At 42.3% G+C, this 14,980-nt stretch overlaps 1 protein-coding gene across 1 annotated transcript in view; it reads left to right on the top strand.

Annotated features, from left to right (window-relative positions):
- The window catches only part of LOC126299283 (ceramide-1-phosphate transfer protein), a 30,212-nt gene extending 23,501 nt beyond the window's left edge, over nt 1-6,711 (top strand). Inside the window, exon 4 of the mRNA XM_049991067.1 lies at nt 6,430-6,711. Coding sequence (XP_049847024.1) covers nt 6,430-6,558 — 129 coding nt within the window. The 3' untranslated portion in view covers nt 6,559-6,711. The remainder of the gene's footprint in view (nt 1-6,429) is intronic.
- Nucleotides 6,712-14,980: the final 8,269 nt, after the last annotated feature.

Here is a 14,980-nt window from a genome sequence, read left to right as displayed (position 1 = left end):
GAAGTTTGAACGCCTCCATCCTCTTCGTATGACGACCACTTATGCCATCGCTACAGCTGTTCTAGCCTCATCAGCTCCATCTACCCCAGTCACCTCTCAGAGCCGGAAGACTACACGTGCCCCCTTGATGGTGGGGGGGGGGGGGGCAATTCCCTCCCTGTTGCTCCTGCACCACCACTTTGGGAACAACACCCCTTTGAACCATTGGGGACGTCCGTCCCCACTTCTAAGCCAGAGAAGCGTCCACCTTCTTTGGCTCCTCTTGGTCAGTATGGGTCCCTTGGGTCCCTCCCTTCCCAGGTTTCTGCCAGTGGGAAAGGTGACGCCTGCCAGTGGCTGAAGTGCCCAAAAGCAGCTGGTTCTAGGGCTTCATGATCCTCCTCTGTTTCGGAGACTGACTCAGTCCAAGAAGAAGACCCCTAAGACCAAGTAACTTGCAGTGGCACCCACCCCAACACTAACTACAAGCTTTGCATCCAAGAATGAGGTGGAGATTCTGGCGTCCACTGAGGACCTGGATCTCGCCGGACACTCAGATGCTATGGATAACGCTTCCTCAGGAACTCAGTCGGTGGCAACAGGTGACCCTGTGGCGTAAACCGTATCATCGAATGTTCAGTGCCTTCCTAGCCTCACAATCATATTATCCTCCAATGGAATTGCGGCAGTTTTTTCCCACCACTTTGCTGAGCTCCGATAACTTATCAGCCTTCAACCTTTCTTCTGCATTGCTCTCCAGGAAACTTTGTTTCCGGCAAGGCGAACCCCCATGCTCTGTGGCTGTTGGGATTATTATAAGAATTGGGCAGCTTATATGAGGATATCTGATGGAGTCTGCATCTACGTCCTTAACTCTCTTTACAGCTAGTGCGTATCTCTTCAAACACCTTTAGAGGCTGTCGCTGTTAGGGTGTGGACACCTCAGGCTGTTACTGTATGCAGTATCTATCTTCCTCCAGATGGTGATGTCCCATGGCATGTATTTGCTGCGCTGATAGCCCAACTGCCACCTCTCTTTCTGTTACTGGGTGACTTTAACGCCGATAACCCTTTATGGGGTGGATCGGTGGTAACAGGCTGAGGCACTGTCATAGAGTAAGTGTTGGCACAGCTCAACCTTTCTCTCCTAAATAATGGTGCCTCATTTCAGTGCCACATTTTAGTGTGGCGCATGGCACGTACTCGACCATTGACCTTTCGGTCTGCGGCCCTGGCCCTCTACCATCTGTCGAATGGAGTGTGCATGACGACTTTCCGATCTTTCTGTCACTGCCACAGCGTCGCCTACCAAGATGGGCCTTGAATAAAGCTGACTGAGACTCATTCGCCTCCATTGCCACTATTGAGCCTCCTTCTCATGATGCCATTGATGTGGTGGTTCTTGCGATAACCACCGGCATCGTTTCTGCAATTCCCTGTTCTTCTGGGTCCCCTCGGCAGTGGACTGTGCCCTGGTGGTCACCAGAGATTGCCGAGGCAATTAGAGATCACAGGCGGGCCCTCCAATGTCGTAAGCGGCACCCATCACTGGAACACCTCATTGCCTGTAAGCGGCTTTGTGCCTGAGCCCAATGCCTTATTTGCCGATGGAAGTAGGAGTGCTGGGAAAGGTATGTCTCCACCATTGGCATTCGTACCTTTTCATCGCAGGTTTGGACCAAGATTAGGCGATTCTGTGGATATCAGATCCCTGTCAGCATCCCTGAGCTTTCTGTGAATGGAGCAGTCTGTACTGAATCAGACATGACTGTAGAACTCTTAGTAGACCATTTTGCTCAGAGTTCTGCTTCTATGAATTACCCACTGGCCTTCTGCTCCCTGAAAGAACAGTTGGAACGTAGGAGCCTTTCATTCCATACACACCAGCCCGAATTGTACAATGCTGCATTCAGTGAGTGGGAATTCTTAAGTGCCCTAGCTGCTTGCCCTGATATGGGTCCTAGGCCAGGTCGCATCCACTGTCAGATGCTCAAACACCTACTGGTGGACTGCCAGTGATACTTCCATGAGCCTTTCAACCGTATCTGGGTTGAGGGTGAATTCCTGTCTCAGTGGCAGGAAAGCATTTTCATACCAGTGTTGAAACCTGGCAATAACCCACTGGAGGTGGACAGCTACTGCCCCATTAGCCTCATGAACATTGTGCAAGTTGCTCGAACACATGGTGAGCCAGAGGTTGAATTGGCTACTTGAGTCTCGGGGCCTTCTGGCTCCGTCTCAGGGTGGGTTCCATAAGGATTGCTCTGCCACCGATGATCTGGTGTGCCTGGAGTCTGCCATCAGTATGGCAATTGCCCGCCATCAGCATCTTGTTGCCGCCTTTTTTGACATGTGGAAGGCACACGATACAACATGGCGATATCACAACCTCGCCACGCTTCATGGGTGGGGTCTTAGGGGCCCGCTCCTGATTTTTTTTATTCAAAATTTTCTGTCACTTCGTTCCATCCGCGTGCAAGTTGGTCACTCCAATAGTTCCTCCTTAGTCCAGGAGCGTGTAGTCCTGAAAGGTTCTGTCTTGAGTGTCTGCCTCTTTTTAGTTGCTATCAATGGGCTAGGTGCAGCTGTGGGAACATCCGTATCAGCTTCTTTGTATGCTGATGACTTTTGTCTGTACTATAGCTCCATGGGCATTGCGGTTGCTGAACGGCAACTACAGGGCACTATCCACAGGACGCAGTCTTAGGCCGTCATGCACGGCTTCCAGTTCTCGGTTGCCAAGACATGTGTCATGCATTTCTGCCAGCATCACACTGTTCACCCTAAGTGACGGCTCAATCTTGAAGGCGATCCTCTTGCCATGGTGGAAAGGCATCAGTTTTTGGGCTTGCTTTTTGATACCTGGTTGACTTAGCTCTTCATATTCGGCAGCTTGAAGAAACGTGCTGGCGCCGTCTTAACCATCTTCGTTGCTAGAGTCACACCAGCTAGGGTGCCGATCTGGCTAATCTTCTACGTCTGTACCAGGCATTGATTCAGTCCTGTCTTGATTATGGGAGCCTGGCTTATGGTTCGGCATCGCTTTCTGCATTGTGGTTGCTTGACTCCATACTACTTTGTGGGATCTGACTCGCAACTGGAGTTTTCCACTCAAGCACTGTAAACAGCATACTTGTGGAGGCTGGTGTCCCTCCATTGTGGATCCGGCACCAACGACTACTGGCCGCTTACGCTGTACATGTTTGTAGCTTGCCCGGGCATGCAAATTACTGTCTCCTGTTCCTAACCTCGGTCATCCATCTTCCTGAATGGCGGCCCCAGTCAGGGTGTCAGATTGTGGTTCACGTCTGGTCTCTTCTCACTGGGCTTGAGTTTTTCCCTCTCCTGCCTCTTTTCCAGGCCCATATACGTATACCTCTGTGGTGTGTGCCCTGCCCATGCCTTCAGCTGGATTTGGCACAGGGCCCGAAGGACTCAGTCCCTCCTGAGGCCCTCCGCCGATGCTGTCTTTCCATCCTTGCCGCGTTTCACGGCTCTGACATGAACTATACTGACGGTTCAGTGGTTGCTGGTTGAGTTGGTTACGCTATTACTCGTGGGGATCATTGTGAACAGTGCTTATTGCTGGGTGGCTGCAGTGTTTTTACTGCAGAGCTGGTAGCCATCTCTCGTGCCCTAGAGTATATCCGCTCCTGCTCAGGTGAGTCCTTCGTTATCTGTAGTGACTCCCTGAGTGGTTTACGAGCAATTGACCAGTGTTTTCCTCACTCTCATCTGGTAATGGCTATCCAGGAGTCCATCCATACTCTTGCCCTTTGCGGCTGCTCCTTGGTTTTTGTGTGGACCCTGGGTCATGTGTGCATCCCGAGTAATGAACATGTTGACAGGCTGGCCAAACAGGCTATCAGTGAACTGGTCCTGGAGATTGGCATTTTGGAATATGATCTCCAGTTAGTATTGCAGCAGAAGGTCCTTGGTACGTGGGGTGATGAATGGCGCACCCTGCCTTCACCCAACAAACTTTGGGTTATCGAGGAGTCTGCAGGTGTGTGGCACTCCTCCATGCGAGCCTCTCACAAGGACTTAGTTGTTCTCTGCTGGCTACGCATTGGCCATACCTGGCTAACGCATGGTCATTTATTGCAATGCCAGGACCTGCCTCCATGTCGCTGTGGATCAGCGTTGACAGTGGTCCACCTCTTGTTGGACGTTTGCGCTGCCTGTTATGCTCCCTGCACTTTTAACGGACGGTGCTGCAATGGCAGGCTTAGTTTTGAGTTTTATTCGTGCAGGGGGTTTGTACCACTCGATCTGAGGGTTTGTCTCTATTGTGTGTTGAGTCTGGACTTCGGCCTCTGGTTTTATATTGGCGTTTTTAGTGTCTCTCTTGGTGGTTGGCTTTTGCTTTTTTTTTGTTTCCATGGTCGGTCAACCATTGTCAAACTCTGTGTGCTTTTAAGTCCTCTTTTCTGGTCTTTGTCTATCTCTTTCTTGTTCTGTGTCATCCCTTGTCATCCCTTTTTTTTTTTTTCCTTCCTTGTGGGTGTTCCAAGGTCGTGGAATAAGGGACCAATGGCCTTTGTAGTCTGGTCCCTTCAACCCCCCCCCCCCTTCCCTCCTCCCCCCCTCTCACAAACCAACCAACCAGAGATTGATTGTAGCACACTGCTTTTACTGCAGCCACTACTAGGACTACTTGTCTACCTCCTTGTGACTAGGGAAGGCCAACATCATTGTGTGTCACATATGTTATTATTTGAGGATGCCAGCAGCACCTGACAGACTGGTCTGTAGAATAGTACTACTATGCTGTAAAAGTAATGTTGTTAATAATTCTATCACTGTGGTATTTTTACAGTATTAAAGCACATCATTTACTTCCATAGTTAAATGAGGTAGAGGGTAGGGCAGTATGTAAACAGCAATGGGAAAAAATGGAAAAAAATCTCTTCTGTTCTTGCAGTTGGCATAGTGTTACTTCCAAAGAAGAGTCACAGAGCTAAAAGGATTCAATCAAAATATCTTCCCTAAAAGTAAAAAATTTGATGAAAGTTAATGACAATGCCCTCTCCATGTCCTATCCAAAATTGTAGCAAAGTTTTTGGTGGAGTGCTTACAAACATGTCATTGACAATTTCGACTGTGGGTCAAATACAAGTAGCACTCACATTATAGGTACAACCACTGATCTATTTTCAGTTGATGTAATTGGGCAGTATCCATTGAAATTTTTTGTCTAAGCAGCTTCATATTAGTTGATTTCAAAATGGCAGGCATTGTTCAGTTATGAGGTGTGAGTATCTGCAGTGACAACTGGTAAGCAAGTGTATTTACTTCCCCCATTGGTGAATACTTTTATGTTTGCTGACACTGATTTTTAAAGACAGTCAATTCCCAGTTCACATGCAAACCAAATTACTACAAAAGTTTTGTTTGTGGCTACTACTGAACTTGTTCTATAGGATGCCTCATTTACTGATTGGTTAGTGCTCTCGAGTACTAGAATAATTTGAGAAAAAAAGATTGTAAATGTGTGCTGGCTACTTTACTTCTCTATTGAAATGAAATAAAAGGTCACTGAAGTGAATACACTTCAAATCTACACTAGAGTAAAAATGCCAGTTATGTCCATGTGCATGAAACCTATCCTGGAACATGTTTTCTTCAGTAAATAAGACATATGCTGAGCTCATCCCCAGTGGATCCTCAGTTAATGCATTCTTGTATGACAGCAGTCTAAAGAAGGGGAATAAATTGAATAAAGATTAACTGCCAAGGTAATTGGCAGAAGATTTCAGTATGGTGCAAAACAGTTCATTGCAGGTAAACAATGGACTTTATTCTGAAATGGAAGAGTAAAGTATAGAAACAAACTAAAAATAGTTCACATTTTGCACTACTGACTTTAACATGTTGGAATCTGTGAAAGAAAATAACTGTCATAAATTTCCATAAATGCCATTTTGTAAGCTTCAAACAGTACATGCTTCAATTTTGTTTATTCTCATTACCAATTTCTGTCTGTATCCCCATTCTCAAGTGGAATTCTTACTGCAGTAATGTTGTAATTATTATTTAAGAAAAAGGTAAAGTAATTTCAGAATTCACCTGAAACTGATGTGCTGTTAGTAACTGTCATAATCTGAAACTGTCCAACTGTATCACCCAGTATTTGTTTCGTACTAGAATGGTACTGAATTTAGAACATAACAAGAGACTTACCCCCACTTAAGTACAATCAATTGCTAAGCCATCGTGTGGACAACAGAGTCAGTAAGGCATTGGACAAATGAATCAGTTACCCACCTGATTTTATACATAAGTGAAAATTTTCTAGCAGATTTAACACATGTGCAAAACTTAACACAGCATGGAACTATGTGTATATGTTTTACTTCACTTCTTTTTATTTTGATGTTTATGTCAGCTCTTTTAAAATTTTGCATTACTTCATGATGTAACTAAGTGGATGTAAATCAATTTTTCCAGGTTTGTGGAAGCAAAGAGGAAGTTGAAGCTGCAAGTTTAGTTCTACCTGAAATGTTGGATGTGATGGGAGAGGTACATAAGCGTAGCAACAATCTCTACGATAAACATGACTTACATGGTCTGCCATAACAGTAGTCAGTATTACTAAAGAGAAATGTGCATTTACTTTGAGCATTCTTGTTTCAGTTCAGAGCTTTAATAATGGGAAGATTTCCTATGTTCCTATAATTTTTGAGGTGGTGTACTTAAATTTTATTAAATGTGAATTTGCTTCCAAAATAATTTTTTGTTTTAATTTTAATATAGTCATATATCAGTAATGTACATTATACAGCATATTTGATTGGTTTACTGCACCTGTATGAGCTAAAATTTAAACAGTATGAGTCGAGGGGTATTAAAGGGAACCAGTGGTTGGGAAGGGAGTGAGACAGGGTTGTAGCCTATCCCCGATGTTATTCAATCTGTATATTGAGCAAGCAATAAAAGAAACAAAAGAAAAGTTTGGAGTAGGTATTAAAATCCATGGAGAAGAAATAAAAACTTTGAGGTTTGCCAGTGATATTGTAATTCTGTGAGAGACAGCAAAGGACTTGGAAGAGCAGTTGAATGGAATGGAAAGTGTCTTGAAAGGAGGGTGTAAGATGAACATCAACAAAAGCAAAACGAGGATAATGGAATGTAGTAAAATTAAGTCGGGTGATGCTGAGGGTATTAGATTAGGAAATGAGTTGTTTGAAGTAGTAAAGGAGTTTTGCTATTTGGGGAGCAAAATAACTGATGATGGTCGAAGTAGAGAGGATATAAAATGTAGACTGGCAATGGCAAGGAAAGCGTTTCTGAAGAAAAAAAATTGTTAACATCGAGTATATATTCAAATGTCAGAAAGTTGTTTCTGGAAGTATTTGTATGGAGTGTAGCCATGTATGGGAGTGAAACATGGACGATAAATAGTTTGGACAAGAAGAGAATAGAAGCTTTCGAAATGCGGTGCTGCAGAAGAATGCTGAAGATTAGATGGGTAGATCACATAACTAATGAGGAAGTATTGAATAGGATTGGGCAGAAGTGGAGCTTGTGGCACAACTTCACTAGAAGAAGGGATCGGTCGGTAGGACGTGTTCTGAGACATCGAGGGATCACCAATTTTGTATTGGTGGGCAGCGTGGAGGGTAAAAATCGTAGAGGGAGACCAAGAGATGAATGCACTAAGCAGATTCAGAAGGATGTAGGCTGCAGTAGGTATTGGGAGATGAAGAAGCTTGCACAGGATAGAGTAGCATGGAGAGCTGCATCAAACCAGTCTTAAGACTGAAGACCACCACCACCACCACCACCACCAACACAACAACAACAACAACAACAACAACAACATGAAGTTTGAAAGGAGAGTGAAATTTTACAATTGGTATGTAACACACAAAATGACACGTATTTATTAGATACTGAAAAAAAGACAGTAAAGTGAAATTTCAAGCTTACAGAATCACAGTCGTGATTTAAAGTATGGTATGGTCACTAAACATGCATGTTGCAAAATGGATGTAGTGTGAAGGAAATTAGGAAGATTTTGCAGTTTTTAGAAAAGGTAAATGAGTTCCCCTTTTACATGTTGTATAAAGTCATGATCAATTAATTTAGAGATTGTGTGAGATAGAGCGTTCCTATCACTGTGGTGAATGTGAGTCGCATGACGGAGATATTCTCAGACAGTGTATTTCTGTCAACATGAAAGTTGAGTGGAGGATTGGCATATGAATGTTGGCAGTTACCTGAACTGTGGGACACATCTTCTCTGTGGCAGTTATGGAACTCAGGCATAAGTAACAATGTTTTAACATCAGGGGCCATTGTTCACTATTTCAAATTTTGACAACAGGTTAACAGACCAGAATACAGCAGATCACTCACCAATTGAGTTTTCTACAAGTGGTGAGCAACAGCCATAATGTCCAGAACCATCTAAATCATCTACTTTCTGTGGGGTACAGGCAGGACCAACTTCCACATCTACATTTACTCACCACATCTCTCTGGGTACATAGATGAGTATGGATAGAAACATCAGACATCATTAATAAGATGCTAGAAGCACAGATAAATATCAGCTAGACTGATGAGTCACCATAGTCATTGGTAGACACTGATGGCAAGATACAATCATTAGAGATTACAAGAGACGATGCACCATGCTTGCTAATAGACAGATGGTGGTTATGGCCTTGTGTGGGCAATATTTATTGTATGAAATCAGATCTCTCATACATCTGACATTGTTTATAATTGGCAAATGATAGTGGAGTGAACTGTATGTTCATCAACACAATGCACCACACCATTGCTCTCAAACTTTTAAAGAATGATTCAAGAAACATTCCACAGACATGATTGGGCTTTGTTGCTACACTTGCCAAAGGGAATGAGCTTCTCAGGTAAGTTATCAGGAAAATCCTCTTGACCGAAGCCTTCTTGTTGTGTTTGTTTCTTGCTGAATTAAGAGACTAGTCATAACTTCATATTTTAATAGGATAAATGAAAGTGAACGTGAAACATGCAGCTACTACATGAAAAATGAAATAATGAGTCATAATCATCTGATAATGAGCATTGAATGTCAAAAACTGGTTGTCACATAAGAAAATATGTTATTCCTGAAATAACTAGTTATCATCATCATCATCATCATCATCATCATCATCATGACATGGAAGACAAAAGAAACAGAATGGACATAATCTATGAAAAACTTTTAACTGTGCATTGTGAATGAGCAGTAGAGTGAATTTTTTGCATGCTGTGCAGGAATGAGACAATCTGCTGAAGAAGGGGAAATAGATGAAGCCAGTAACAACAGACTGCACTGATAATCTTTCTTGTTAACTTAACAATATTGTTTGTTTATGTTTTTGTTCCACAGTATTACTGTGGAGGTGCTAGATGATTGAGAATGTATCATTACTTTAAGTGATTAATAATTAACAGAAAGGAAATAATAATGTGCTAGGAAGCAAAAAATTCCTTTACACCAAAAAGTAACAGCATATGAAGGTACATGTGATAGAAACTATAAATTGTGTCATTACTTATAGTATTTCATATTTCGACAACTTTATCAATGAGCTACCACTGAATGTAGAATATCAGCTAGAGGTACTTAGTAGGCAGTTACCAAAATAAAAAGATAGATTTCCTGTGCTTTTCCCACCATTGTTCCAGGCAAATGCTGGGATGGTTCCTTTAAAAAGGGCATGGCCAGTTTCCTTCCCCATCCTTATGCCATGACTCTAATGACCACACTGTCAATGTGATGTTAAACTCTAATTTCTCTTCCCCCCCTCCCTCCCCGTCCTAGCACAGAGACTGCACTTTGTTAGTGCATGCTCCAGCTCCATGAGACTGTAAGCACCTACTAAGTGGTACTCATGCAGTTTCTTTATACCATTTGACATGGGCGTGTTTTGTTCAAATTAACAAACTGGATTACTATGCCATCCAAAACGTCCCAGAAGAGCATATGCAGGGTCTGAGAATTGGAATCTTCCAATACCGCGGTGAACATGGAATTAAGAATGGTCATTCAATATCAACATCCTTTATTAAGTACAGCTTCCCTACTAGAAGTTGATGTCTGTGCCCAGAAACCAGGTGACGATTAAGGATACCAGTGCAATGGTGTACCGCCTCAGCATGACTCAACTGGTAGCAAATGTGGCCTTGGTGAGGCAAGCCTGATGTCAGCATGGTGGCCCGTAAGCTTTTGGCTGGCCCTGTGTACACTGTGTTCAGTTCCAGGCTGCTAGCAAGGACAAGTAAATGCCTCTCATTGAATCGAGGACCCTTGGAGTGAGCCGGAGCGTTGGGCGTTAACACCTGGGAAGAAGCCTCGTCTTAGCAGTACCATTTCGAGACAGAGAACTGGCAGGTCTAGCTGGCAGCTCATAGAACAGTGGTGGTGCCCCGCTGATGGTGTTGCTTGGTGAGGTTTTAGTTGCTTGCTCACACATTGGACCAATTACTGGCACAGAAACTGTCGTCGTGCTGGTGAAAGTCTGAAGTCCAAGAACAAATGCTGCTAACAGCTGAGAGGGGGCTTGTAACACTTGCTGGGACCAGATGTGTTGTGACAGGAGCCCACTTCTTTTACTTTGATAGTGATGATGTGGTGTAGGCAGAGGTGAGGTTGTGACTCCAACAACAAAATCAAACATTGTACAGTGACAGTATCAACAAACTGGTCTTTTGTTGGTAGAAACGTGTTTGTTGCCAGGATGACTACATTGAAAAATAAATATGTAGACACGAAGAATAAAGCTGTAGAATGTTAATAAAGCATTAATAGTTTTTGTTTGAAAAAATTATGTGCATTACTTTACAGCACGGCGTCATGTATTTTGTAGGGAAGGTCTGGTAGAATGTAAATACTGTTGAATGAAAGTAGACCACATACCAAAAGACAGGAGCATTGAATCGCTAATAGACTAGGCACACACAAAAAGAAAGAAAACTTCCTTGCTTTCAGAGTAATCCTTTTTTGAGCTAGAGTAAAATACATGCAGAAAACACATACATCGATACACATACATGCCTATACCCTTACATGTTGCTGGCAGGCTGAACAGTGGCAGTGCTGCATTTCTGCAGGCAGACTGGGTTGTTGTGAGGATAGTGTTGGGTAGGGTGGGTAGAGGGAGGGAGGAATTGCGGGGATAGAGAGAGAGAGAGAGAGAGAGAGAGAGAGAGAGAGAGAGAGAGAGAGAGAGAGAGGGGGGGGGGGAGGGGGGGGGGTGGCTAGTGGCTTGTAGGGAGGCAGCTGGGTTGCTAGCTAGGAATGCGGAAGGGAGGGGTGGCAGATACATGGGCTAGGAGTGTGATGCACAGTTGTCAGAGACTGTGGGGAGTGACTCACACTGAATGTTCCAAAGATTTGTTGAATATCAGCTTGCATTGAAAAATGGACACTATTTTGATTGTACACTATTTCATATCAAATGATGATAATTAGCCTTGTAATAGCTTATGTGCAACTATGCACCACATTTTTTTATTTTTATTTACACATCATGTTCTGTAGTACCAAATTGAGGAGCAAATCTCCAAGGTCATGGAATGTGTCAGTACATGAAATTACAATATAAAAGTAATAACAGATAAAAATAAAATGTTTATGAACCCAAAAAAAGTCAATCCATAACTTTAAGTAAATGCAGTAAACAATACAACAAGAATCAGCTTACTTTCTCAAGGAACTCCTCAACAGAATAGAGGGAACGACCTATGAGGAAACCCTTCAGTTTTGATTTGAAAGTGCGTGGATTACTGCTAAGATTTTTGAATTCGAGTGGTCGCTTATTGAAAATGGATGCAACAGTAGACTGCACACCTTTCTGCACAAGAGTTGAGGAAGTCCGATCCAAATGAAGGTTTGATTTCTGCTGAGTATTAACTGAGTGAAAGCTGCTTATTCTTGGGAATAAGCTAATATTGTTAACAAGAAATGACAGTAAGGAATATATACATTGAGAGGTCAATGACAAAATACCCAGGCTCATGAACAGGAGTCGACAAGAGGTTTTTGGACTTACACCACTTACTGACCGAATGCTTATTTCTGAGCCAAAAATATCCTGTTAGAATGGGAAGAGTTACCCCAGAATATAATACCATAGGACATAAGAGAATGAAAATAAGCAAAGTAGACTAATTTTCATGTCGAACGATCACTCACTTCAGATACTGTTCGAATAGTAAAAATCATAGCATTAAGTATTTGAACAAGATCCTGAATTTGTGTTTTCCATGACAGTTTACTGTGTATCCGAACACCTAGAAATTTGAACTGTTCAGTTCCACTAATCATATGCCCATTCTGAAAAGTTAAAACATCAGGTTTTGTTGAATAGTGTGTTAGAAGCTGTAAAAACTGAGTCTTACTGTGATTATCATTAGTTTATTTTCTACAAGCCATGAACTTAGGTTATGAACTGCACTATTTGAAACTGAACCAATGTATACACAAAATCCTTTACTACCAAGCTAGTGTCATCAGCAAACAGAAATGTTTTAGAGTTACCCGTAATACTACGAGGTGCATTCAAGTTCTAAGGCCCCCAATTTTTTTTCTCTGGACAGGAAAGAGGTAGAAACATGCGCATTGTTTTAAAGTGAGGCCGCGTTAATTGTCAATACGTCCCAGAGATGGCAGCACCGTGCGGCAGATGGAATTTTTACCGCCAGCGGCGAGAATGAGAACTGTTTTAAATACTTAAAATGGCATCGTTTTCCTTACTTGAACAGCGTGCAATCATTCGTTTTCTGAATTTGCATGGTGTGAAACCAATTGAAATACATCGACAGTTGAAAGAGACATGTGGTGATGGAGTTATGGATGTGTCGAAAGTGCGTTCGTGGGTGCGACAGTTTAATGAAGGCACAACATCGCGTGACAACAAACCGAAACAACCTCGGGCTCACACAAGCCAGTCTGACGACATGATCGAGAAAGTGGAGAGAATTGTTTTGGGGGATCGCCGAATGACTGTTGAACAGATCGCCTCCAGAGTTGGCATTTCTGTGGGTTCTGTGCACACAATCCTGCATGACGACCTGAAAATGCGAAAAGTGTCATCCAGGTGGGTGCCACGAATGCTGACGGACGACCACATGGCTGCCCGTGTGGCATGTTGCCAAGCAATGTTGACGCGCAACGACAGCACGAATGGGACTTTCTTTTCGTCGGTTGTGACAATGGATGAGACGTTGATGCCATTTTTCAATCCAGAAACAAAGCGCCAGTCAGCTCAATGGAAGCATACAGATTCACCGCCACCAAAAGAAAAATTTGAGTAAACGCCAGTGCTGAAAAAATGATGGTGTCCATGTTCCGGGACAGCGAGGGCGTAATCCTTACCCATTGCGTTCCAAAGGGCACTACGGTAACAGTTGCATTCTACGAAAATGTTTTGAAGAACAAATTCCTTCCTGCACTGCAACAAAAATGTCCGGGAAGGGCTGCGTGTATGCTGTTTCACCAAGACAATGCACTCGCACATCGAGCTAACGTTACGCAACAGTTTCTTCATGATAACTTGACCATACCCCACTCAGACCCCACATCACAGCCATTCTCAACATTGTGAATAATGACCTTTTGCTGTCTGTTGCTAAAATAACAGGTGAACCAATTGCAAGCTACTCTTCATATTCTGTAATGGTCCAACTTCTCGAGCAATATTTTGTGATCAACACAATCAAACGCCATAGTTAGATAAAAAAATATGCCTAGTGTTCAAAACCTTTCTTGTAATCCATCCAGTACTTCACAGAGAAAAGAGAATATAGCATTTTCAGTTGTTAAGTGACCTTTAAAGCCAAACTGCTAAAGTTACTGAAAAGGCTGTGTATGTAAGGATAATTGATCATGTTACATCACATGATTTGCTATATATAGCAAATCATGTGATGTAACATGATCAATTATCCTTACATACACAGCCTTTTCAGTAACTTTAGCAAACACTGATGACGTAGAAATAGGTCTAAAATTGTACACATTATCCCTTTCTCTCTTTTTATAAAGCAGAATTACTACTGAGTACTAATCGTTCAAGAAACTGACCATTCCTAAAGGAAAAATTGCAAATATGGGTAAATACAGGGCTAACATATGCAGCACAGTACTTTAATATTCTGATAGGCACTCCACCATAACAATGAGAGTCCTTAGTCTTCAGTGATTTAATTATTAACTCAATCTCCCCCTTGTCTGTATCACAGAAGAGTATTTCAGACATCAATCTCAGAAAGGCATTTGCTAAGAGAGTTTTATGATTCCCTGTAGAAACCAAATTTTTATTTAATTCACCAGCGGTGCTCAGAAAATGATTGTTAAGTACTGTACATATATCTGATTTATCAGTAACAGAAATATTTTTACTGTGAACAGACTTTATATTGTCGACCTTGTGCTGCTGCCCAGACACTTCCTACACAACTGACTATATTGTTTTAATTTTATCCTGTGAGTTAATTTTTCTATTAGCATACCACATACTCCTTGCCTTCCTAATAACGGTTTTAGCACCTTACATTATTGTTTGTAATGGCCTACTGCAGCTAGATTGTGACTACTTCTAACATTTTGATATAATTCCCACTTTGTTCTACATGATATCCTTATCCCACTAGTCAGCCAACCTCGCTGCCTATTATTGCCAGTACCCTGTTTAGAACGTTCTAATGGAAAGCAACTCTCAAAGAGCATGATAAATGTGTTAAGGAAAGCATTATATTTATCATCTATGTTATAGGCACTATAAACATCCTGCCAATCTTGTTCCTCAACAAGGTTTAAAAAACTCTCTACTGCTGTTCGATTAACTTTCGTACATAGTTTGTAATTACATGTGACATTTGTTTGAGTACAAAAGCCTTTTAGTGTTAAAATTTGAACATTATGGTCTGAAAGGCCATTCATGCTTTTACTAACAGAATGTCCATCTAGTAATGAAGAATGAATAAAAATATTGTCTATGGCTGTGCTACTGTTCCCCTG

Source organism: Schistocerca gregaria, chromosome X (genome assembly GCF_023897955.1).
Source record: "Schistocerca gregaria isolate iqSchGreg1 chromosome X, iqSchGreg1.2, whole genome shotgun sequence".
Taxonomy (NCBI): domain Eukaryota; kingdom Metazoa; phylum Arthropoda; class Insecta; order Orthoptera; family Acrididae; genus Schistocerca; species Schistocerca gregaria.
The sequence above is the reverse complement of the archived record's forward strand: the minus strand, read 5'-3'. Positions and strand labels throughout refer to the sequence as shown.